We start from the raw sequence: 26,129 nt of genomic DNA on the forward strand, positions 1-26,129 counted from the left end.
GTTACTGAGTGGTACTTTCTGCAGAAGACGAGGGAAAACGACGGTAATAAAACAAACCACTCATGACAAGCACAAAAGTCGTGCGATGGTGGATAGGGTACAATAATTTGTAGGGCAGAAGACATTATGGAGAAAAATATACACCATATCTCGGGTTGGATGGGATCATACCAAGTTAATAATAATTAACACACAATTTGATGGGGTGTTTCTCTTTCTTTTCTTTCTTTTTTGTGTGCATGAATCAATCAACTTCTCATACAAACAAATCATAAAACCACAAATGATTCTAACCATATATACTTGTGCGTTTGTGTGTATAATTTAGATATTCTTAGAGATATCATGATGATATCTTAGTCAGAAGACAACATGAAAGATTTAGAATTCTTCCATATTACTAAACAAAACAGTACCTCAAAATCTAACAGTAACTTCTATTGTGGCAAATGTGTGATTTGCAAATTGCAACATAATCCTTGCTGCAAAGTCACCAAGAAGAGGGGAACTTATGAATGGAGGAGTATTTGTAACATATTAAGATCCGGCATGAGTTCACTTTATTGTGAGGCACTCACTACCAGGGAAGAATGAACAGGGTGTACTTCAGGATCTATTGTGTTTATTGGAGTAGCTGTTGAGTGAGCAATGGCGGTGCGTTCGGGATCCAAAACTTTGTCCAGTGGTGGAGAAGTAACGCTTTGACTCGAAGTCACCACCGGAGTGGGATTATTTGTAGCTTGGGTGTCGTCGGAAAACTTTTGAAGAACACCCGAGTAGAATTGCCACGAGACATTCGTTTCATTTATAGCACTTTGACCAAAAGGGTGGTGCTCGACATATTCCTGAACATTTTCGGATTTTAGTAACCCTTCCAAGTAAACTCGAAGATCACCTCCGGGGCCTGCAATTAAATTGAGTTTCATGAAGACTAACAAAGCTTCCATTTTTAACCAGGGAGCATTGAACATTGGAGATGAACTTCATTTGTTGTGCAAAAGTGAAATCAATAAATGAATGATATTGGGTAACGTAAGATTCAGATCATGGGCACGGAGATCATGCTTATTTCTAAAATTTATTTGACTCGACTGAATAAAGCAACGAATGCATAAAGATACGTCAATCACAAGACAAAATACATTTTCGGGAAAGGTTTACCATAAGCAAGAAGAAAATTACTGATAATTGATAGATAAAGGAGTCTCACCCAACGAATTGTCATCTTTATCCTCGTAATGGTATGGATGCGGAAATATTGCAGTGTGTAACTAAAAAATTCCACGAAACAACTCATAGTCAAGCGTCGAGCTAACAAAAATGGGGAGAATCAGAAACCAGATGAAAAACATTGTAAGTGGTGAAAAAGTTTACTGGATTGAGCAAAGCTTTGTAAGGAGAATCATCTATCAGCAGAGTGTTGGATTCATCGTATCGTCCTTTCTTCCAAGAAAATTTACAACCATCATTTTCCCAAATTTTCCTCAACTCCTTGCAGACCAAGGGCTTATAAATGTTTTCAAGAGTTTTGAACCCTGATTGAGTACTTTGTGACATGTTCTGCATTGCAGCATAGTTAAACGTCATAAACTGGTAGACTTAGTTTGGATTCACGCATCTAGAATAAAAACTGCTTTGACAGTTTGACTCCATTTGTCATGGCACCAACTTTATTGGTTAGTTTACTCATGTGATCATTAAATTTCCTAATCATCCTTGAACATCTGTGAATTAAATGACATCATCAGGAAAAAATAATTTTTAGGATTACATTCCATTGAGTGAAAATCACCACGAATGCCACACATGAAATACATCAAATGCAGAAAACGCACCCCAAAAAAAGGAGTCCAATAATCATCTACAGGCATGAAGACAAGTTTCCAAGAGACTTTATTTCACCATTACATAAAAGGTCGTAAGGTAGATGAGCAGAAATTTTACCCAACAAAAAAGCAACTTCGGTTGCAGATTTCCCAGTAAATAATCAACAATTCTATCAATAACTTCCCTGCATTATGCCAAGGTTAAGTCATGGACGGAACTCAAGAAACAGGTATCGGAATAAAACTCCTTGGAAATAAAAAAGGCTATGCAGCAAAAGAGGAAGTACTTGGCTCTTGATGACCATATGCCTATATCAAAGTTCTGAAAGCAAAATTTCAGAAAATCATCGCAGAAAGGTCTCTTGAAAACTGCAGGATAAAGTTAGATTAGCAAAATTCATTTAACAGATCTGTTACATTAAGGTCTAAGATACAAGAAAAGCTATTTTTTTCACCTGCTCGTCTTAATATATTTATATCGGCTTTAGAACCTTTTGGAGGTGGCATTACTATGTATGCAAGTAGACCATTTACATCAAGGACTAGAAGTTTTCTCCTATCAGTGGTGGTGGGTGGTCTACTTGGATATTCGACTAAATCCTTTGATAAGGATTCTGCTTCCTTCACACCCAATGATCCAAGACTTGTGGTTCCCTCAACGACAAATAATCCATTGTTCACTTCATTTAACACATTCTGAAACTTCACATCCTCCATGGGAATCTGATTATGGGCAGGTTTTTGCTGGCTTTCACAAGGAAACACCTTCCCTTCCAATTTCATGGGCCCTGCAAAAGGTACAGATCTCTCTTTGTGTACTTCAGAAGAAGCACTTATAGTTGAAACCTCAACCATGTCAACTAGGTGATCACTGCGGAGAGATTTATACTCTATTTTTGCAGGAAAATTGAATTCTTGAGCAGTGCGATCTTTTCCAATAAGCTTACCATCAATTGCTCGTTCAGTGTTATTCTCTGATAACTGTAAATTTGAGATGCCATTGGCTGGGTCCGGGTCCATGCTTTGGACTTTATCCTTATTTTTGTCTTTACTATTAGCCTTTTCCTTTCTCCTTTTTGTTTTCATACTCATGTTACCTTCTGCAAGATTATAAGTTGATTCTATATCCATCTTCTTCTGGTCAGTGCTTCGGACATCCTCATTCTCAGTGAGCTTATTATCAATCTCCTCTCTGAGGTTGTTATCTGATTGTAAACTTGATGCAGAATTTTTTGACTGGCCCAGGCTTTGGAGTTTGTCTTTATCTCCTGTCTTCCTCTTGATCCTTCTCCTCTTCCTTTTTCTTTTGATACTCACATTACCTTCGGTGAGATTAACTATCGACTCCGTATCCACTTTATTCTGGTCAGTATGTTGGACATCCACATTCTCAGCGAGCTTATCACAATTCTCTTGTCTCAAGTTTGAATCTGATGGTTTTAATTTAGACATGGAATGTGACTGACCCATCCTTAGGTTCATATTGCCTTGAGTAAGATTACCTGTTTCTATATCGATCATATCCTGGTCGGTGTGTTGGACACTCTCATTCTTGGCGAGCTTATCATCAATCTCATGTCTAAGGCTTTTATCCGATAATTGGAGATATGAGATAGAATTCAACTGGTCCCTGCTTTTGACTTTATCCTTATTTCCAGCCTTACTCTTGACTGTTTTCCTCTTCCATTTTCTTTTGGCACCCACATTACCTTCAGCAAGACTATTTTTGGTTATTTCACGATCTCCTCTTATTTTTGACGCTTCCAGATTAACATCCATCTGATCCACAATTTGAGAAGCAGCCTTCCTCTTTCCTCTTCGTCTTTTCCTTCTTTTATCGCTAACAGCAGTATCTCCAGCAGGATTGTGTATTTCCATTAGAGATAGTTACCTATAAATATATATATAGGGGTGGACCAAAATATCCTTTAGTAGATCACCTTGCAAATTGTTCTTGACTCTGTTGATATCGGGAGATCATCTTGCAAACTGTTCCTGAAAACTGTTCATACTCATAGCAACAGCCACGGTTTTTTGCATCCTGCCAATCTCCCTATCACCTTAATTGGTATGATTTTGTACTTAACAAACTATACCTAAAGTATCCTAAATCACAAGCTATTGAAACAATATCAAAACTTCCACAAGAAGAATAAAACAAGATAAAAAGATTAAGTAAATATAAAAGTATACACTCTTCAGCGTTTAATAGAGCACCAACAAACCAAGCAGAACAACTATAAGAAATTATGTGACTCATACCGATTTATGCAGCTTACACAGGTCTTCATAAGATCCAAGGTTAGCATTAACAATCCTCAAAAAAAGGAAACTTGTAAGTAGAGGAAGCATTCTTTGTTTGTGTTTGAATCGATGGATTTCACATTCCTTAACTTGCTTGGATTAACAAAATTAAAGTGAATTTCCCAAGATGTGTGTCATTTGAAATACATCCATCAAATCTTTTTCCAAATCAAACCCGTCAATCCATTTACAACCTTTGTGATGTATATTTATATACTATATGCTAAAGGTAATGTGTGATTTCTGAAGCAAAACGGTTCCAAAGGCACAGAAGAAAAGCTTCGAGTTCTTTGATCAGTAGATTTGGATCAAACAAGGAATTTCAAATAAAAAATATGAAAATCCTTTTATTTCAAAAACAACTATTCTGAAATAACTTTTTCGATTACGGCGTTCTTCAGTAGGCTTTTCAATCCTAAACTGTAACTAAAAAGCAAATTTACTTACACAGTAAAAACTCAATTCATCGTAAAAAGGGTGAAAAGAGCATAATAATTATTCAATCTTTTAGCAAACATAAATTATTCAAATTCAAAGCTGAAATGAAGAGGTTAATTGTATGCAGAAAATTGATCATAATCTCACATCCGAAAAAAAGTGGAAGTAACTACAAATGATAAAAATCATACAAATGAAGTAAAAAAAAAGTACGTGCAAGACTGAGGAACAAGGGAGATGACACGGCGGGGAGGAGAAGAGCGAGAACACCGTACCCGATCTGCTCCGTACCTTGTTCGAGACTTGATTGGATTGGAAATGTAGCATTGATCTTTCGTAAACATTTGCCGGCCATATAACTTATTGGGCTTATTCCATACTATTTTGGGCCAGACCAAAAATCCCAAAGGCCCAAATTCCGTATCCCATTTTAAATTCACCAAGATAAAGGTCGAGGGTATCATCGTAAATATTTTTACATGAACGTATCCTGGTGAAGTGCCATTAATTTATTGTTAAAAATTATAAGTTCACAAGAAAATATTATTAATTAACATAATTTGGATGTGCCCACTAGCTGCCCATTTCCTACATAAACATGCCTAAAGAATTTGGTAGCTTTAATTAACAAAAATAATTTATTATATGTCATAGTCGGATATGCAAGTTAGTGTGCAGCCACAATCAATTTAAGCTCTAGTGTTTGGATCTTTAGTGTCACGCATGTGAGGTTTATATTATTAAAGATTATATATTAAATTATGAGAACCCAATCATTATTATGAAATATTCAAATGTCGTTGTAATCATTATCACGATCGTTTATTATTTTATCAAAAGTTGATGATAACGGTGCAACTCAAATCTTTTACTATATAGCAGTTCAATTATCGCGTTTCAATTGTCCTCTTATCATATATAATTGGAATCCAATAAAATTACAAGGTAAGAGATTTGAAGAAATTTTCAATATAAATAAGGTGCCTCCCTCGTCTCTCCTCCTCCAATTATTATGTTGTCATCGAACTTTTAATGTATACGACGACACAGTCACACACGCAAAGCAGTCTAAATTGTAGTTGTTTTGTTTTTTGGTTTTAATACTATACAGTTGTGATTTATATATTAGTTATTAAACTGATTTTGATGGACCCAATGATGAGGTTGTGGTTGATGCGATACTTTAGTGCTTTACAGAAGATCAAACTTGGATCATGCATGTTTAAAATCATTGTTTAGTATTGATAACATTATCAAAACATTGATTTGTCTCAAAGTTTATAGGAAAGAATATGAGAAACAAATCACTTTTGTCGTAGAGATCGAAGATAGCATGACACGTATCTTTACATATTCGTCCATAGATCAAATCAGATATGTAATTATTGGAATATGCAAGCATGATAACTTATATGTTGTTCTGAATAAATTTGTCATTTCATCCGATAAAAGTAATCTTTTTTCTTAACATTAATATCTTTGTAATTTGATCTAATAGCTTTCCGTTAGATAGGAACAAAATTTATAATTACTGATAACTCTCGGATAGAGCATTGGAACAGAATGATGGAGTAATTTTTTGGCAAAAATTCTCAAGACGTTCGCGAGCCTTTATATTTTATTATTATAATATAATTATATATTAAATATATGTATATATATATATTTCGAACTTTCGAACCCTCATTCTGGAATCTTATTATCTGAACAATATTTCGAATAGCTCGGGAATAGGTTCAAAGATTTCAAGCCTAACTCGAACAGGAACATCTTTTTGAGCTGAACTCTAGTAAAAAATTAACTCGATTTGAAATCAATTTTGAGCTGAACTCTAGTAAAAAATTAACAAAATTGATTTCAAATCGAACTCGAATTCGAATATTAAATTTTAACTAGTATTCGGCTCGATTCGATTCGTTTACATCCCTGATGAGAACATTTCACGAGTCTATATCCATGAGATGAGTCGACCCAACCTATATCTATCCTGAAAAATTAATATTTTTCATGAGTTGATTCGGGTTGATGATTCATCTCATAAAATTGATCCGTAAGACGATCTCACATAAGTTTTTGTATATAAAAAATTGTCACCCGATCGATATTTCTCATCAACATCCCGATAATTGTTATATTTTTCTAGTTTTTTATTTGGTGGTCGAAATAAAATCTCGGTTAAATTTCTTAAACAAATATAACATAACATTTTCTTGATTTTTCTTTCGTTCCGTAAGGCATATATAGATTTAATGAGAATAAATTTCGAATAAAAAAAAATAAACTTTATTTTAAAGTATAGCTTTTTATCCCTTTAAATTTATTCTTCTCTACGATCCCACTCCACGTTAAAATGAGGGAGATACTTACGGCTAAAGCATGCAACAACTATATATACAAATATATGCATATATTTACAAAATATAGCGTACGTGGAATCAAATCAAAATTTAGAAAACAACCAAAATTGGAATAAATGATATCAACTATTTCATCCCAGGGAATAAAAGGGAAATGAAGCCTCCAACTTTCATAAATTATCTCAACTATTAGGAATTAGNTTTGTCCTTTTTAGGGAAGAACATTTGTTGGGTATATAAATATTTAGATAACTTTAAATAATAAGGCTTCTTTTTCTTGAATTAAATTATTATAGGTTATATATAAATCAAACCAACTGGCTCCCGACGTGATGCTATTTAATATAATGATTATAAGAAGATGACTTTCAAATAATCATTTGATGAAGTTTATATTTTATAATATTTAATTAATTAATTCATAAAATAATAAGAATTGAGAAATGTCGATTAATATTCCATTATTAAGTTTATTTATTGATGTTCATCATTATAATTTGGCAATTTGTAATAATTGCATGCCCAAATGTGTTGGCAAAAGCATATTTCGTCATGTAGTTTAATATATATAACTCAATTTTTAGTAACACGATTTTGAACAAAAATAATAATAAATAAATAAATAAAAAGGCTTTGAGTCGCGCTTTTTATATATGCACCCAATTCTTCGTCATCCATAAAATGGCAAAAGCGTGTTTGAGTGGCATTTTACGTGTATTTATGCCACACACAACGTACGGTTCCTCTGTGTAGTATATACTTGCATGCATTTATACTAGTAATAGCTAGCTATTGTTCCATCAAATTTAACCATGGGATCATGCTTTTCGGTGGATAATGCTAAATCATCGGAGAAGAAAAGACGGTCCGAGCGGATTACAACCAATTCGTCTGCGGTCGGAGGTGGCGGAAGCAGTCTATGGACTAAAATTCGGTCGTGTGGGAAAGAGGAAAACCTTATTCACGAGCAAGCTTTTGCGGCGGCGATTCTCTACCAGCACCTACATAATGGCAGCGGGAGGATGTCGTTTGACCGGTCGACGTCCTCGAGGTATTCCTTTGGAAATTCAAGGAGGAGTACTCAGGCTTTGCCTCGGAACTCAAGCTCCAGAGCGAGGTCACTCACTCATGATCCTATGCTTCAACCACCTCACCACCTCGTTAATCAGGTAATAATTCAATTGTCTTCCTCTTTGTAAAACATGATTTAGTTTTTCAATTATCTGTTGTAATATGAATTCGAAAATTTCAATTAGATTGTTTAGATTTGTTATTCTTTTGTAAATAATATCAAGTAAAAGTTTGGCATTATGCTTTTAAGCTTAATAATAAATCAGTTCTCGATTTGGCAGGATAGCAAGATGGAGAATCTAGAGACCAACCATTTTGTACTCGTTCATGGTGGTGGTTTTGGTGCCTGGTGCTGGTATAAAACTATTGCATTTTTAGAAGAATGTGGATATAAAGTTACAGCAATAGACTTGACTGGTTCCGGGATTCATTCATTTGACACAAACAGAATCACAAGCCTTGCACAATACGTGAAGCCACTCACCGATTTTTTCGAAAAACTCGCCGATGGAGAGAAGGTTTTATATATATTTGGATCATTTAGTTTATTCTTATGTGATGCACACACTGCTAATTAAGAGGTTCTCTGATATTTTCTTTGCTAATTTGTACGCTCTTAAATTCCTTACGAACTCCTTTTTTCTGGTCTGGTAAATTTCTGCAGCCAAAGCATATATAGAGATGTTCAACCACTAGTCTTGATGGGTTTATATATATCTCACATATCGACTTAATACCTTTGCCACTAGTCTTGATGGGTTTATATCTACATATCGACTTAATACCTTTGCCGTATCAAAGGCCCATGAGATCAACTTGACACCTTAACATTGGAAAAAAAAAACTTTAATGTTTTATTGTTCCCATACTTCTTTTCTTTTCATTCATGTCATTACTTGCAGGTGGTTTTGGTAGGACATGATCTTGGTGGGGCATGCATATCATATGCAATGGAGCTGTTTCCCTCTAAAGTTTCGAAATCTGTTTTTGTTGCTGCTGTTATGTTGACAAGTGGGCAAAGTTCTCTCGATATATTCTCTGAAAAGGTTTGTTTTCTAAGTGGGAGATTATGTATATACACATGGATTGCCCGCGTGCATGGAAAAGAATTTCATATTGTGGGACTAATCGATAACTTCGACTGAAGCTTTTAAGCATCATGTTATAATGTTTTAACTGTAAAATAGATGCCCTCTAGATGAGAAACAAGCTTTTAAAGGGGCACCATGTTCGTCCTTCCATAAAATTTGAGTGGCAAATGATTGTTTCAAACTAAGCTTGACACTTCATAGCTATACTTTCCTGAATGATTATGTCTGACAATTAGAAGTCGACGAAATTTTATGTGCCAAGGAGATTTACTTGCTATGCAGGTGGAATCAAATGACTTGATGCGTCAAGCTCAGGTATTTCTTTACGACAACGGGGACAGTCATCCACCAACTGCCATTAACTACGATAGATCTCTCTCTAAAGAGTTGCTATTCAACCAGAGTTCTGCAAAGGTACAATTCGCCACATTCATATCCTTGCTTAAGTCACATGATGCATGGACTCAACAAATACGATTTAGGAATCTTGACATATACATCACTTAACTCAACTCTTCTTGTTATTGTTCATTTTCCTGTCCAGGATGTTGCATTGGCCTCTGTCTCAATGAGGCCAATCCCCTTTTCCCCTGTACTGGAAAAACTCACTCTTTCTGAAAAGAAACATGGATGTGTAAGAAGATTTTACATCGAAACAATCGAAGACAAGGCAATGCCATCTTCTGTGCAACGAAACATGATTGCGAACAGCCCACCTGAGCAAGTATTCAGTCTTAAAGGAGCTGATCACTCCCCTTTTTTCTCAAAGCCTCAAGCTTTGCATAAACTTTTGGTGGAAATATCCAAAATCCCATAAACTTGTATCTGTCAAATTATTCAAAGTCCCATCTTCTCGATCAAATGAATCCACAGGCACGACTTTCTTGATTTACGATTTTTATCAGAGATGATGTTGAGGAATTGGTATGCGTTTCAGAGAAGCATGTGTCATTCTTCTTTGTGACTGTAAATGTACCGTGTATTATTAAAAAGGAAATGATCAATATCCAGAACAATTAGATTTCAAATTTTTGTACCCATGTTTGAGTTCTCCCTACTACTACTACTATTATCTAGGTGCTACTTGTAAGTAGACGGAACCAAATTAAAATTATGGTTAAAATAATAAGAAATTATTTGGGAGTACGAAACCGTATGTCTAAAATTTTATGTTTTTCAATTAAAGAGGAGATGAGACGATAAACTGCAATAAGATTAAAAAAAAAAAGATTATATAATTAACAAATATAACTACTCTTTTGGTCTCAAAACAAATGCTTCAATTCAGTTTTCATGTGTTAGGCACCATTATGATTTCGCAGATGAAAGTTAGGCTCTCATGTAAAAAATGATTTGTCAGTAATACGCATTAATCGAAGTTTCTTTTAAAAAAAAAAAAAAAAACTAATATAAGATTCTTTGTTAGGAAACCCTCGACTATGAAAATTCATTAGATAAATTAAAGTATTTTTATACCATAAATAAATTGTTTAATCATTATATTTATTATTATTTGGCATGTTGCTAGTACTGTTACTATATTTAAAAATAATAATAATTTGATGCCTTGGGTTTTTTTAAAAAATAATTTAATTTTAAAAAAAACTTTCAACAATAACGTAAAAAAAAAAACATTTTCAAAACTAATGCAATCCGCGCTTACAGAGGGCGGACGCTGCTCATGCGCTTAGTAAGCACGGACGCTGGTCCACGTAAGCGACAGAATATTTTAGCGACGGAATATATATAAAAACCGTCGCTACTTAGCGCGCTCAAATTGAATCAGTGACAGTCGCTAAAATTGCTAATTGCCGAAATACCTACCACTATGTGCACATGTACGCCGCGGATAATCTTGAACTTTCAACGGCTTGCAACTTTGCAGCGTGCAATATACGCTGCGGAAAGAGAATTTGCGCGCTGCGAAAAGTCATTTTTGTTGTAGTGAAGATAGAGAAAAAAACAGACAATAAGTTCATCAAAAAAATAAGTTTTTTCAGTAACCTCTACTATTCAACCTAGTTTTTTCAGTAATTCAGGAATGACTGACTTTGGTTTGTTTGGTCAGCAGGATTTTAAGCATCCGTCTTGGTCGAACATACACAGTTTTACAAATTTTCTTAATGTTGGTCCGCAGCATCTTGTACATGACATTCAACCATATAATGATGTTGAGGAAAATGAACAGCATTCAATTGAGATATCCCAGCTTGATGAATTTCTTGTTTGTTTTTTACTCTGTCTTCACTACAACAAAAATGGCTTTTCGCAGCGTATTTTGCACGCTGCAAAGTTGCAAGCCGTTGAAAGTTCAAGATTATCCGCGGCGTACATGTGCGCGTTGTTGATACAATTATGCGTAGCGTGTGAAGAGCTAGGTATTTCGAATTAGCGACGGTTTTGATTCCATTACAGCGACGGTTTATAAACCGTCGCTAATGTTAGCGACGATTTGTAAACTGTCGCTGTAATGGAATCAAAACCGTCGCTAATTAGCGACGGTTTTATATATATTCCGTCGCTAAAATGTTCTGTCGCTTACGTGGACCAGCGTCCGTGCTTACAAAGCGCGGACGCCGCGGATTGCAGTAGTTTTGAAAATGTTTTTTTTTTACATTATTTTTGAAATTTTTTTTAAAAATTAAATTATTTTAAAAAAAAAAACCCGATGCCTTAATATTGAATTTATTTATGAAAATAATTAATTCTATTAGTTTTTAAATTAAATTTAGCATGATTCTACGGAATGGGAGTGCCAAACATGGTGTTTAGTCCTTCTAAGCTTTTAAATTTGCAGTTTGAAAGCCCGTCCTTTGTAATTCCTACCCTCAACTTCAACTTCAACTTCAACTTCAACTTCAAATTCAAATCAATCAACTTTCCATTTCTCTCGGGATTTTCTAGTTTTGTTTCAGTCGATATTTCGTTACACAGGGATTAACAATAAGTACTTTTTCATCAGGATAATAATCAAAATCTTATTCAGTATATGGCTTTTATTTTCACCATATTTTGACAAATATGCATGTGGCTTGCTTCTTTAATAATGTATAAAAATGCAAATTAAATGATGCCTCTAGTCCTGAATTACCGGTCCGGATCATTCTGATCGAGTGTGCTCTAACCGAACTTTGGTGATTGCTATGATTAACAATAAGTACTAGTTCCATCTTCAATATGTATTCAAGTCTTGGCAGACATATTTTGGAGCTAAATAAAGAGTTTGTATAACCAATCTTTAACTTAAATCAATTTTGTTGCAGTTGCTCCACTTAATTTTTTTAACTCTTTTTCAGAAACCCAATCAATGTGACCTTAAAAAAATATATGGAAAGGAAAAAAGAAAATTAATTAATTAATTAATATTGCATAAAAATATCCATTTGAAACGTGTGCGTATGATACTACTTCTCTGTTTGGACAAATTTTCTTTAAAAAGTCATCATTTAGAATTTTGTGTATGTGGGGCCAGCTAAATGAGGACCGACTTTACGAGGAGACGACTTGAGAATGAAAGTCTACGATCACCATTAATGTTTATCTCCATCATCATTTCCGAATTGCAATCATAACTCGAAGCATGAATGGATTGCTGCCGACCAGCTTATCCAATTTCTCTGCTGCTGTTCATGTGCTTCATTGCTTTAACAGATTGTATTGATGCTCCCGCAGATTACATCACCGGCGATGTTTCGATCAACTGTGGCTCAAATGCCGTTTCTGCAGCTCATACCGGCAGGAAATGGATCGGAGATAAGCACCCAAAGCTCAGCTCCTCGCTGCAGTTAAAGGGCACATCAACAATTTCCAGTGGTGGTGACTCCATTTCTGATTACAGCATTCCCTATAAAACCGCCAGAGTTTCTCGTTCAGCTTTCTCCTACACTTTTCTACTCAACCCAGGTCAGAAATTTATCCGCCTTCATTTTAATCCCACTGCGTATAAAGGGTTCGAAAGACGGAAGGACTTGTTCAATGTTGTGGCCGGACCTTTCACCTTTCTTGGTAACTTTAGTGCTTCGCTGACCAGTGATGCTCTTAGTTTGAGTTATTTTGTGAAGGAATATTATTTAAATGTAGAAGAAAATCAACCGCTAAACATTGTTTTCTCCCCGGTCACGAGTCAATCACGACATGCTTATGCATTCATTAATGGGATTGAGATAATCACGGTGACTCCGGGTCATTCTTACTTTCATGGTGAGGGTAGCATCGGAGCACGAGTGATCGGGCATGAGTCTCACTTGTTCTGTATCGATAATGGCACTGCACTAGAAATGGTTCACCGAGAAAAGGTCAGATGGGATCCTGTCTCATCGGGAGATGATTTCAGCGATATATTTGGGGCGGGGGATACTGTTCCAAAAGAAAAGGCTAGTGCTGCGACCTGGAAAATACCGGTAGATGTGGGATTCAGGTATTTGGTCAGGCTTCAGTTCTCTAACCAAGGACTCACGATAATAGGAAATGGTGAAATGATTTTTAAAATCCTCGTTAATGATATAGTTGCTTGCACGAATGTTGACCTGTTCCAAGAAAGAGAGAACGTTGTCTCACTCAAGCACAACTATAGGGACTTTATACTTATAGTGAGAGGACAAAAAGAAGAAAGTAAACGTGATCTCTCCCTTCAAACACGTGATGAATTCATTGATGGGCATGGACCATTTACAGGATTTGAAATATTCAAACTCAGCAATCTTGACAATAGTCTTGCCAGCTTGAATCCGTTACCTTCTACATGGGACTCAAGGTCCTGGACTATCCAATCCTTACTCTTAATTCTCTCTCATAGAAATGTTATTGCAACTGCTGCTATAGCTATAATTTCTATAGTAAACGCCATTATCCATAAATTGGGAGGAGTTTTCCTATTAACCGATACAGAGGAGGAAAACAAGCCATCGGCCAGGGCCGAACGATTTTGTTGTTGTTTTTCGTTAGCCGAGATACAGTTGGGCACTCGAAATTTCAGCGATGTTCTTGTAATTGGAAAGGGTGGATTCGGTAGAGTCTACAAATGCCTAATTGATAACGGGAGTGTGACTGTAGCCGTAAAGCGATTGAAATCAAACTCCACGCAAGGGGCACGTGAGTTTTTGACAGAGATTGAAACACTTTCTGAGCTCCGACATGTTAATCTCGTCCCTCTGATTGGCTATTGCAATGAGCACGGGGAAATGATTCTTGTTTATGACTACATGCAGAATGGAACTTTGGCTGACCACCTCTACAAGCTTGAAAGAAATGGCGAAAGCTGTCCTCCTCTCACGTGGAAGCAACGTCTTAACATCTGCATCGGAGCTGGTAGAGGGCTAGATTATCTTCACACAGGACATGGAATCATACATCGTGATGTCAAGGTTTCAAACATATTGCTGGATGAAAATTTCGTGGCTAAGGTTTCAGATTTTGGCTTGGTCAAACATGAAAACAAAAGCAAGGTACAGAGCCATGTTAGCACAAGAGTTAAGGGCACGTTTGGGTATTTTGACCCAAATTATTTCAGGACAGGTAAACTGACAAGGAAAAGTGACATATATGCCTTTGGTGTGGTTTTGTTGGAAGTATTGTGCGGGAGACCGGCATTAGATAAAAGTGTTCCAAAGGAGGAACAGATTCTAACAAAGTGGGCTCAAGATAAAATTAGTAAAGGGGAAGTTGATCTGATTGTAGCTTCAAGTTTGGGGAAGATTTTACCGGATAGCCTGAGAACATTTATAAAGGTTGTTGAGAGATGCTTGGATGATAACCCAAGGAAGCGACCGACAATGGCTCAAGTTGTGGCGCAACTTGAGTCTGCACTTGAGCAGCAGAAGACCACGAGATGTTCATTGTCAAATGAGGTGGCAAGTGTTTCTCCCTGCAATGATGAAGCCAACGTATTAGTTGGTAATGAGCAGACTATTACCCATCATCCAAAGGAACAAACTAGCCATGATGATGAAGCCAACGTATTAGTTGGTGGGCAACCGACATCGTCCTCCCCTAATGAGCAAACTCCTACCCCTCATCCAAGAGAACAGACGAGCCGCAATGATGAAGTCAATGAGCAACTAGCATCGTCCTCCCCAAGTGAGCAAACTTTAGAACCTCCTCTTAGAGAAAAAACAAGGCTCAACCTGAATAACGACCATGCTCTATCTGAAGAAAATTGGAGGAAAGTCACAGCAAATAAGCGATCTTGGTGGTCTTGGGATGCATTGTGGAGCAAATTTAAGCCCTCGAAGAAAACTGAATCGCCAATACCAGGTATGCTTTTAACGCAGCACAATTAATTCAAAAATTAAAAAAAATTATCATATTTTGATTTTCAAGGCTATGATATTTTACTGACATTTGGTAAATGGAGCATTCTTGCAACTCATCCAATCTGTCTTTCCGCAACTGAATTGGGTTAGGCTCTAATATTTGATGGTTTTAAAAAATTTCATGTTAATACTACGTGGTTGAGTCGACCTTTGTCTCTATATTTATGAGCTTTTGTGTGTGCTACTTTCGTTTATTATACTCCTATTTTTGCTAAACTGTATGCCATTCTTTCAGTTTTCATCAAATTGTAATGCTCCTGCTGTGTTGACATGAAATTGAGATATTCATAACTGTAATGTAAAGTACTTGCAAAACTAAGACATCTACCACTATATTATGGCTTAATGTATTTATAGGCAGTGAAAGAGGAGAGCCGAGGGCGTCAGACGCAAGAAGTAGTGGATCTCCTGAGAACGTTTTAGCTATTGAAGTACCGTCATTGTCATTGGATAAGCTACGTAAACTGACTGGTAATTTTGGATCGGATGCTCTTATTGGAGAGGGTTATTACGGCAGGGTGTTCTATGCCGAGCTGAGCAGTGGACAACCTGCAGCAATTAAAAAGCTGGATGCCGATTCTTCCCCAGAACCAGACTCTGACTTCATGCCCCAGGTAAATTATTTCGTCAGCTCCTCTGTTTTGTACATGAAAAATTGTTCGCTGAAATATCATCATGGGCCATACAGTTATCGTTGGTTTCAAGACTCAAACACGAGCATTTTGTGAGATTGCTTGGATATTGCGTGGAGGCAAATTACCGTATCTTGGCTTACGAGTATGCTACAAATGGTACTTTACATGATGTTTTACATGGTATGTCAGAGTCTCAACTATAAGTCTAAAAATTGAAGATGTTGATAAATGTCAATATGTCTTTTAATTATCATTTTATGTTGTATAGGCAGGAAAGGGGTGCGTGGGGCAAAACCTGGTCCAGTTCTTACCTGGAATCAAAGAGTAAAGATTGCTTTTGGTGTAGCGAAAGGCCTTGAATTTTTGCATGAGAAATGTCAGCCTTCAGTTGTCCACCGTGATGTCCGATCCAGCAATGTGCTGCTGTTTGATGATGATTTAGCCAAACTTGCTGATATTACCTTGTCAGAGCGATCATCTGATATAACCGTTCACCAGTACTCAAATAGAGTCTTGGGCATATTTGGCTACCATGCTCCAGAGTCAGATATTATTCTCAATCCACTTATTAACATTAAAATTTCTTGGACCTTATCAACCGATTGTGTGATGCTTTCAGGTATGCGATGGCAGGGCAAATTACTCGGAAAAGTGATGTGTACAGTTTTGGAGTGGTTCTTTTAGAACTTCTGACGGGAAGAAAGCCAGTGGATCACACCCAGCCCAGAGGGCAACAGAATCTGGTTACGTGGGTGAGTTTCATTTCCAGTGAACCATATCATGATTTCAAGTAGAATTTCAACTAACTTCAACCTCCAGGCAACTCCAAGATTGGGTGAAGATAAAGTGAAGCAATGTGTAGATCCCAAACTATATGGTGCTTATCCTCCGAAGGCTGCTGCAAAGGTATTTTAAATTTGTATATGTTATAATACAGCATAACGTTTTGTGAGCTAAACTCGTGTTTTCTTTTTTCTTTAAAGAGGGCATAATATAATAATTGCTCAATCTTGGACTTTTATCATTCCTTGATATTGAGTTTTTCTCAACGATTCTTGGTTATTCAGATGGCAGCAGTTGCAGCACTTTGCTTGCAATTTGAGGAAGAATTCCGGCCAGATATGCTCCTTGTGGTGAAGGCTTTGCAACCACTTCTCAGATCTTTACCCGCTAGCTCTAAATCTCATGCATAAAATTCATATTAGACTTCATCACTCCAATTACCAGATGCATGCTTCATATAGGCGTGTCATTTGCAGCGATGAAACCTGGAACCAAAGCCTCATATTTGAAACGAGAACTCAAGCCGGAGACTCAATTATAATAATCTTCTGTCAACTAAAAAAATAGTGACGTTAGCAAAAATCACACGTTAATATCATTATAGATATCATAGTAGTTATTATTGGCATTAAATGTACAATGTTGTTGGTCATGTTAATGTAAATTGTTGATATCCTTCTTGTGCTTGGAGAGAGAATAATTAATTAGTATCGTGAAATAATTCTTTTAAATTGTTTTTATGATCAAAATTGAAATATAACAAATATAATATAAAGAAAAAAATAATATAATGAAACCATAGACAAATATTGATTTTCAAAACAAAAATACTTTAAAAATGGTATTTTTATTTACCGTGAAATAGTTTTAAAAAAAATTTATGAGCAGTATTGAAACATTGGAAATTACACCCATGATCTATTTAAATTAATATGTCATCTGCACATAGAAAGGCAATGAACACGGTTTTTTTTTTAAAATATTACAAATTAATAAAATGATTGTAAAAATATAACAAGTTGAAAGATTTTGTAAAACTAGTACAATTTGGGACTTATTGTCCCGGATTCAAAATTTTTATTTTTTTTTCTTGAATCCGTGCCAGACTGGCACGGATTCTCAGAATCTGTGTCTGTCCGGATTAAAAAAAATAATAAAAGGGATATCAACGACAGATTGCGCAAAACCGTCGCTATTGACGACGGTTAAATAAATTCGTCGCTATTGTCGACGGTTTAAAAAATCCGTCGCTATTTACGACGATTTAACAAAAACCGTCGTTATTAACGACGGTGTAACAAAAACCGTCGCTATTAGCGACAAAGAAACTCAAACCGTCGCTATTGGCGACGGGTTTACCAAAAAACGTCGCTACACGGATTCTGAGTCCGTGGCAGAAAATCACGGATCTATTTAAATGTTCCAACACTAGTCTTCAGACTTTTCCATTTGATTATTAGCGTAAGTCTTCTGCATTTTTCGAAAATATTAAGAGGTAACAATTTTTTTTTAATATATTTTATATTGTTCGTTCATTATACCAGTTTTAAGTTTTAAGTAATAACAATAATTTTAATATTAATTGTATTATTGGAATTGTAATAATGTAATTTAGAATTTTTGGAATAATAATAACTATACTTAATTTAATTATAATAATTATATTTACGTGATATAGTATTATATCTACACTAATTACAATAGTTATATTTAATTTACGTGATATAATATTATATCTACAATATTTACGATATTTAATAACTATACTTAATTTAATTACAATAATTTTATTCACTTGATATAATATTATATCTTCAATAATTACAATAGTTATATTTAATTTACGTGATATAATATTATATCTATAATAATTACAAAATTTAATTAATATACTTAATTTAATTACAATAATTATATTTACTTGATATAATATTAATATTATATCTAAAATAATTACAAAATTTAATTAATATACTTAATTTAATTACAATAATTATATTTACTTGATATAATATTGTATCTACAATAATTACAATAATTATATTTAATTTACTTGATATCATAATTACAATAATTAAAATAATTATATCATAAATATTTTTCTGTCGGTTTTTTTTATGGATTGTTAACTATGATTATTATATTTTTTTTTATAAAATAAAAAGATTCGGTCGAACATAACATAAATAATACAATTATAATGTAATAAATTATTGATATTACCTTTTGAAATGTCGTTGTACGGAATTTATAATTAAATCACCAACCGGAGTTTGTTTAATATATGCAATAAATTACAAATATTATCAGATATAATATACATAAAACTATTCAATATAGAAAGAAAAAACAGAGATTCGACTTAGACTCGCGCAATTATCCCAAATTCTGATACTCAACACAATTCTCCCAAATCAAATTCTGAATTATTGAGACTCGGCGCAATTCTCTAAAATTCTGATATTCGACATAAAACTATCAAATCCGTGATCCGTGTAGCGACGGTTTTTGATAAACCCGTCGCCAATAGCGATGGTTTGTGTTACACTGACGCCAATAGCGACGATTTGTGTTTCTTTGTCGCTAATGGCGACGGTTTTGTTAAACCGTCGTTACTAGCGACGGTTTTTGTTAAATCGTCGTATATAGCGATTGTTTTATTAAACCGTCGCCAATAGCGACGGTTTTGCACAATCTGTCGTTGATATCCCTTTTATTATTTTTTTTAATCCGAACATACACGACTGGCGCGGATTCAAAAAAAAAATAATAAAAAATTTGAATCCGGGACAGTTAGTCCCGGACTGTACTAGTTTTACAAAATCTTTCAACTTGTTATATTTTTACAATCATTTTATTAATTTGTAATATTTTAAAAAAAAACCCGTGAAACAACGATATTGTATTTCTCGATTTCTACAAGGCTCTTACACCAAATTTCCCGCCAATAATATAAATATTTTTTTAAAAAAAAAATTATATTTAAAGATGGTAGAAAACTACAATTTTGGTATTATATATGTTTATTTTCGATTTTGGTCTTTTATGTTATTCGATTTCAATTTTATTCATGTATTTTTCAAATTTTAACAATTTTAATCATTTTCTTATTGAAGTACTGAAATTTGATAATATAGAAGATCAAAATAGCATAAAGACAAATATACAAACCTAATATTGCAGGTTTCTTTTTACAAATCACGGAATTTTAATTAACATATATTATTATATGAAACAAATTCATGAAAATTTAATGCATGGAAATATTTTTACTTAATTCTAATACCGGCTTTTATGGGTTCAAATAATAATAAAAAAAAAAAATCAACAATCTTTTACGGTTATTTAACTCCAAGAATGACAGTTCTAAAACACTTTAAAAAGTGAAATTTTCAATATAATTTGAATACACCCACACAATCTCCAAAAATTAGTGATTAATTTATCTCATATTTCAAGCATTTTATGTGTAGAATAATTGAACATATACATGCATACAGCATACATATTTATTCTATTTATTAAAGTCCAATTCTACCCCTGATAGTTTTTATCGTTTCACATTGTTGCTTTGGTTGTGCAGACTTTTTGGTAAATTTGATACATGTATCAATCAACTTCCTCATGTTTTCTTCCCTGTTGTTGTCTTCGACCACTCCTCGTCATGTATATTTTCTCTCAAATCTAACAAGTTAAGGACAGAGAGAGCTTTCGAACAGAGAAAGGAAGAGGAGCAAATTTTCTACAAGTTCTCTCTTCTTCTTTTTTTCCGTTCATTTTCTGATAATCTTTAACACACATTTCTCTTATTCATTAGCTACAATAGAGTAAAGAATGTGAATCCGCCAAAAATTTAATAAATCGAAGTCGTCGATAACTAGGCAAATAACAAAATTTTTTACGACCAAACAGATTGCTGACTTTCTACTCCACGTCCAAAGTGAACATATCTAATGACTAATGTATCTATCTTCAATGAAGTATGTCTCAATATTGGAGAGGTCTGAGAATGATCTTTGCCACCAAATGAAGAATGCAAACATAGTGTATTATTGTTGATGATTGGATCCATCTATTGCACATACGCGCTCTGCATGTAGGAAAAACATGAGCTTAAGATTAGTCAGGATATAACTACTTTTTTTGCACGAACACGAACATACAACAGGCAAATGAAAGGTAGCTTATTTGAAATACTCTCATTTAACAGCCTGAAGGATTCATCCAGTAGATGGACAAAAATAAACAAGTAGCAACATGCATGCTCTTGACTGCGTGAAGGAGCGGAGTAATGACGACGGTCGATGTGGTTTAAAGAAGGTGAAAAAATTAGTTTTGATAGGTAAAAGGCTGTCCTTTCCCACCTAAAACCTTACTAATGACTCTACCACCCACAAAATGTAAAAAACTGGAAATATGAAGGTTTTCAGGTTATTAACAATGATGAACTGATTCGAACATCTAACTTATTGGCCTGTAATCGGTGAAGGAGCCAAGGGGGGCGGGTGAGTGCGACCACACCCCTCAATTTTTAAAGTTGATTGACTAAGGGCCTAAAAGTAATTATATTTTTTCACTTCCCCCTAATATTTACACTTGCACCACTTAAATTTTTTTCTGCTCCCAACCTCCATTTTCTAGCTTCGTCCATGTCTGTAATTGTCTCAAGATGTGTATGAAACCGTACGCACGTGATAGATATTTCACCAAATGTCCCACAAATGGAAAAATGTAGAAAAGAACAGCCAGTAGGTTTTAGAGCAACATATAGTCGTTAACAACAAATCATGGATAGCAAACATGTGTGACAAGAAAAATAAATAAGTGAAAACGAAGGAACCTTACTTAGATATTCGTAGGCCAGGATCATTGAAGTCCCCCAAGCTGACATGCTGAAAAATCTTGGGCCCAATCCTCTATAAAATCCGGTCACGCCACCGTCAGCAATCAAATTTTTTACCACTTGTCGTACTGTCGGTTTTTTTTCATGCCCCATCACCTGGAGTACATCAAGCCAATGCCATAAAATCAAAAGACCAACTGGAAGGTGGTCCCTAGTTTATAAATCTTTTAAAATAACAGAATATCAACATGCAAAAAAATTTAATATATTTGAAACCATGGGACTTTGCCGTGTAAGTTGAGGCATCAAAACACTGAAATGTTACAAACAGACAAATGACTTTTAATCCAGTCCCTTTCTTTGGATTACGTCCCAAACTGAGTGTTTCTGCGATGGATATATATGAAATGATTTCAAAGTTATTCTGTAATGGCCATAAAAAGTACACAAAAAATTAGGAAACATTTAGAATCGGCAGAAGAAAAAATGAATAAGAATCTGAACACCTGTAACCGAGTTTTAATTGTGTCCAGTGGGGTTGTGATGCATGATGCAGTAGCACCTGCAAAAATACCTCCAGCAGCTTGAACCATTGCTATTTTTCCTTCACTTGGAGCAACCCCAGCAGGCTCATCGCCATGGCCTAAAAGCCTGCAGGAACAAAAATAAGGTAACTTAACGACCAGACAAAATATCAAATATATGGTGACCTCAGACTTCTAAGGAGGAGGAGGAGAACATATGGAAAATGGTTATTCATACCAAAAGAAATATATTTACCATTCAGTTGCACCTTAAAATTCTCATGTAATGTGTCATACAATGTAAGCGTAAACAGCTGCAAAATGGCATGATACTAGAAATTACAAGACTTGAAGACAGTAGTGCTGTCGGAAGAAAAAAAATTAAAGAAAACGATTTGCATGGTTTGGGTCAATTGAAGTACACTACTGGGAGAAGTAATGATGAAAATATCGACAACAAGATTTGACAGATTTTGGTATCCCCAATCAAATGCCATCACTTACTAACACTCTCATTCCTGCATCTATCTCTGGACATTCACTTGTAAAGACACGAGCAATGTCTGAGCCATGGCGGAGAGATATAGATTTAATGTTATAAAAATTACATTGGGACAAATATAAATAGGTTACTTGGCTCAACTAAAGATGCTATATCAACATAAACATTGATAAAATATACAGGTTTAAGGGGCCAAATCTTTGAGTGTTAAGTAATGACAAAAAACATGTTTTTGTTGAACTTTTTGTGATATGTGAAGGTCTTTAGATATTAGTTGATCTTAACATTTTTCCAACTTGGGTGGAAACAAATTCCTTGATTTCACCGCAGTTGATCCAATCTAAATGTGTCAAATGGGAGTGGGACATCTTGCACCCAGTGATCCAAATCAAAACATGAATTCTCTCACATTTGAGGGAAGGAAATATGGTGGCAGATGCCTTGGCAAATTGGGCATTTGTGGACATAAAATATTTCTTCGGAGAAGTTCCTAGGCCAGACATTTGTTTTATTTTTAAACTAAATATAATTGATTTTGCTTTTTTCAACAAATGCTAATCCTTGTTTTTTCTCTTCAATGAAAGGTTTTTGGTCTAGTCTCTTTATTGTGTATTTTCATATTGTTATATCTTGTTAGGGGTTGATCGCAAACTTTCGGTCTAGAGGTAAGTGGTGTTTCTTTAAAAAGAAAATGTTATTGTCATATCAGCAGAAATGCTTTGTTAGTTGTATCATCGTATAAGCAGTAGTTAGTCAAAAACCGTACATATATTTACATGTATTCAGAAAGAACATGCGCTCAGTTAATTGACATTTGATGCAATTTACTTGAATTGGCTTGAAATGTCAGCTTTGTGAACTAAAATGATATCCTTAGCAAACTTTTGTGAACTCATTTCATATAACAACTACTAGCAGGAGAGATAAGCAATTCCTTATCTTTTCCTCATCTTTCAGAAGACTACTTGAAGGAAATAGAGAGAAATTATGTTCATACAGTTTCCATTTGACATGGACCTACATGCAGTTTGAGAGCAATAAGAAATTGAACATTACTTTTTCATCCTCCACAGAAAATACTAGGCAGCTCAACTAAGAATTATGTAGTTTAAACGTCACAAAATCACATAAAACACTATAAAATCTACAGATGAAGCATTCCCAATAAGAAAATATTTAACAAAAATAAAGAATGGAGCTGGTTCAGTATTGACTCCGATAGATAGCAGTAAATGCTGAAATTCGAAGGCATACCTCCAGAATATACGTTGGCTCGTACCATAACTTGCCCACCAGACAGCGCTAGATGGCGAATAAGTCATAACAGATAGACCAAATCCTCGATATAAGCCTCGAATACCATCAGTTTTAATAACCTGACGAGTAACATCCAGGCCTCCCTTATATGTCGCATGGCCAGAACATCCTTGCACCATTAACCTTTGACTAACCTTCTCAGAAGATAACATCATTTAATTTATGATTCTTAAAAGAAAATCTTGCAAGGAAAAAACATCCCTTGTAAGTAAAATTCGATTAGCACGATTGGGGCGAGAAAAATGTTGCCTCAGAAAATGTGATCACAGATTTGTTTATGTTTCATTCCGACTTATATAATGTCAACAACAATAAAAAGAGTTAAAAAGAAATAGCAAAGATAGACAAAAAGAAAGATGTCAAAAAGAACAAAAAACACGTATATAATTTATTTTCTGGTGTATTTCCAAGGAATCGATATAATTAAAAGACAAACATTTCAGGTAATTAATAATTGCTCCAATTATTGATCCTCACCGAAGTATAGATAGAAAATATGATATTTAAGAAAATCCCAGAAGAAGCATTCAAGGCATACCACGTCAATAGGAACAAATACAGCTTGTGAACAGAGAGATGCCATCATTCCAGCTATCCCATTTGCTATGGCTGCTTGTACAGGCTCTGATAATTTGAACGGTTCAACCATCTCGAAAGCAGACAATTTTGTTGTCTCTAGTGCGGTGAGAAATATAATTCTGGCAGGAACTGCACCAGTGATGACAGTGCCAAAACCTTTATACAATCCAGGTATTCCATCAGTCTTTAATAAGCCTTTGATTACAGAAAATGCATTTCTTTCTACGGCATCACGTGATGAAACTTGCAGTCTGGTCTTCACAACTGAAATTGGATAAAGTCCCACAGTAAGTCCGGTAAAAATCCCAGCTCCAACAACGTACAACTTAGTTTTGTCAAGCCTGCAGATAAGTGTATCATTAGTAGACTGTAGATTATTAAGATTCCAAAAATGACAGACCGACTGCATTGCCAAATACTAGTTGTCACAGGCCGGCAACAAGAAACAAGGTAAATCAATAACCATGGACTTCAAGCATGCACAGTGTTAGTTTCCTCGTCCATCGATGAGGCTCCTAACATTCAATTGAGTATCTTCCACGGTAAGGACTGCATTCAGAAGCATCTTATATAGTAGGGAGTAGAAATCATAATGAAATAGTTAGAAGATCCTCGAATTCTTTCTATTGATGTTTAAATAAGGCAAATACTATCCTTCTCTAACACCCCAAAAAGTTTCAATGAAAATATTCATGTTTCGGAATTGATTGAAATTTTAGAAGAACCCCCGCTACAAAAAACTCAGTGACAATACATAAAAATGAAAATGAATGAGCAAAAATCGGAAACATATTAATTCCCTTCCACATAAAATAAATCGCAGAGACGAATAATTTACTAGCTAATTTCATGATCAATAATTTGAGTTCACAAAACCTATCTCCAGAAAAATCATTTCTTGCGCGGCACATAGTATAGCTGCATTCTGAAATGCCATTCGTCCAAGTACCATTCAACTTTTGATTCGTCTATAAACGCAGATTATGCCATGGGTAATACAGATGCAAATTAAAATTAAAAATTTTACAAAAGTCATTCCATTAAATGAAGATAACACATCAACAAACAGCGGATCCATGAAGCTTACTCGTCCCAATTAATCTCGGTTTGACCGAATGATCGCGTTCGAGTTCCCACGGTATCCATCGCACGCTTAAGTTTTCTCACAAAAAATGCTGGAAGACGAAAATTGCTAAAAAGAAAAATAATTCGCCATTTTCCTGAAGAAATGAAGAGAAAATATGATCCGCCGACGAGTGTCTTCGTCAGCTGAGATTTTGCAGAAATGAGGTTTCTTGGGAACAAAACAATAGGAAAGGTATATTTAGTATTTTTTATTTAAATAATTACTATGAATTTTCAGACTATTATTATTTTATTACATTAAAAAACACCAACAAATTTTTTTATATATAATTTTTCATATTAAAGAATCCGGTTAATATAGTCTTCGTTGAGCTTTTAATTCAATTCAATTAAAAATTATGATAAAATTTTATTTAATTTTTGAGATAATCACATGTATGTGATTTTGAAATTATATGATGT

At 34.8% G+C, this 26,129-nt stretch overlaps 4 protein-coding genes across 7 annotated transcripts; 2 read left to right on the forward strand and 2 right to left on the reverse strand.

The window, feature by feature from the left end:
- Positions 1 to 269: 269 nt before the first annotated feature.
- LOC140964238 (uncharacterized) lies at positions 270 to 4,863 on the reverse strand. Of its 4 annotated transcripts, none has more exons than XM_073423850.1 (7): positions 4,844 to 4,863; positions 2,282 to 3,932; positions 2,114 to 2,195; positions 1,945 to 2,011; positions 1,375 to 1,560; positions 1,211 to 1,271; positions 270 to 904 (listed from the first exon to the last, which is right to left on the reverse strand). In XM_073423850.1, the coding sequence occupies exons 2-7, from the start codon at positions 3,702 to 3,704 to the stop codon at positions 561 to 563; spliced, it is 2,163 nt and encodes a 720-aa protein (XP_073279951.1). In that variant the 5' UTR covers positions 3,705 to 3,932; positions 4,844 to 4,863; the 3' UTR covers positions 270 to 560. The 4 variants fall into 4 exon arrangements, with proteins under 4 accessions (XP_073279951.1, XP_073279950.1, XP_073279952.1 ...); XM_073423849.1 differs by having other exon boundaries at positions 2,282 to 3,944; positions 4,844 to 4,860; XM_073423851.1 differs by lacking the exon at positions 4,844 to 4,863 and having other exon boundaries at positions 2,282 to 2,614; positions 2,774 to 4,735.
- A 2,805-nt stretch (positions 4,864 to 7,668) lies between these two features.
- Positions 7,669 to 10,110, forward strand: LOC140964240 (putative methylesterase 11, chloroplastic). The gene is made up of 5 exons (XM_073423854.1): positions 7,669 to 8,094; positions 8,278 to 8,514; positions 8,899 to 9,042; positions 9,370 to 9,501; positions 9,632 to 10,110. Exons 1-5 carry the CDS (start codon positions 7,738 to 7,740, stop codon positions 9,902 to 9,904), a joined length of 1,143 nt encoding a protein of 380 aa, XP_073279955.1. The 5' UTR covers positions 7,669 to 7,737; the 3' UTR covers positions 9,905 to 10,110.
- A 2,436-nt stretch (positions 10,111 to 12,546) lies between these two features.
- On the forward strand, positions 12,547 to 17,541 carry LOC140964236 (putative receptor-like protein kinase At5g39000). Its single transcript, XM_073423845.1, has 7 exons — positions 12,547 to 15,339; positions 15,756 to 16,012; positions 16,087 to 16,213; positions 16,302 to 16,575; positions 16,653 to 16,785; positions 16,853 to 16,939; positions 17,101 to 17,541. The coding sequence occupies exons 1-7, from the start codon at positions 12,672 to 12,674 to the stop codon at positions 17,224 to 17,226; spliced, it is 3,672 nt and encodes a 1,223-aa protein (XP_073279946.1). The 5' UTR covers positions 12,547 to 12,671; the 3' UTR covers positions 17,227 to 17,541.
- Positions 17,542 to 20,572: 3,031 nt separating this feature from the next.
- LOC140964821 (uncharacterized) lies at positions 20,573 to 25,892 on the reverse strand. The gene is made up of 6 exons (XM_073424768.1): positions 25,669 to 25,892; positions 24,541 to 24,922; positions 23,940 to 24,136; positions 22,166 to 22,310; positions 21,662 to 21,815; positions 20,573 to 20,906 (listed from the first exon to the last, which is right to left on the reverse strand). Exons 1-6 carry the CDS (start codon positions 25,725 to 25,727, stop codon positions 20,866 to 20,868), a joined length of 978 nt encoding a protein of 325 aa, XP_073280869.1. The 5' UTR covers positions 25,728 to 25,892; the 3' UTR covers positions 20,573 to 20,865.
- Positions 25,893 to 26,129: the final 237 nt, after the last annotated feature.

Source organism: Primulina huaijiensis, chromosome 18 (assembly GCF_012295235.1).
Source record: "Primulina huaijiensis isolate GDHJ02 chromosome 18, ASM1229523v2, whole genome shotgun sequence".
NCBI classification, from domain to species: Eukaryota; Viridiplantae; Streptophyta; class Magnoliopsida; order Lamiales; family Gesneriaceae; genus Primulina; species Primulina huaijiensis.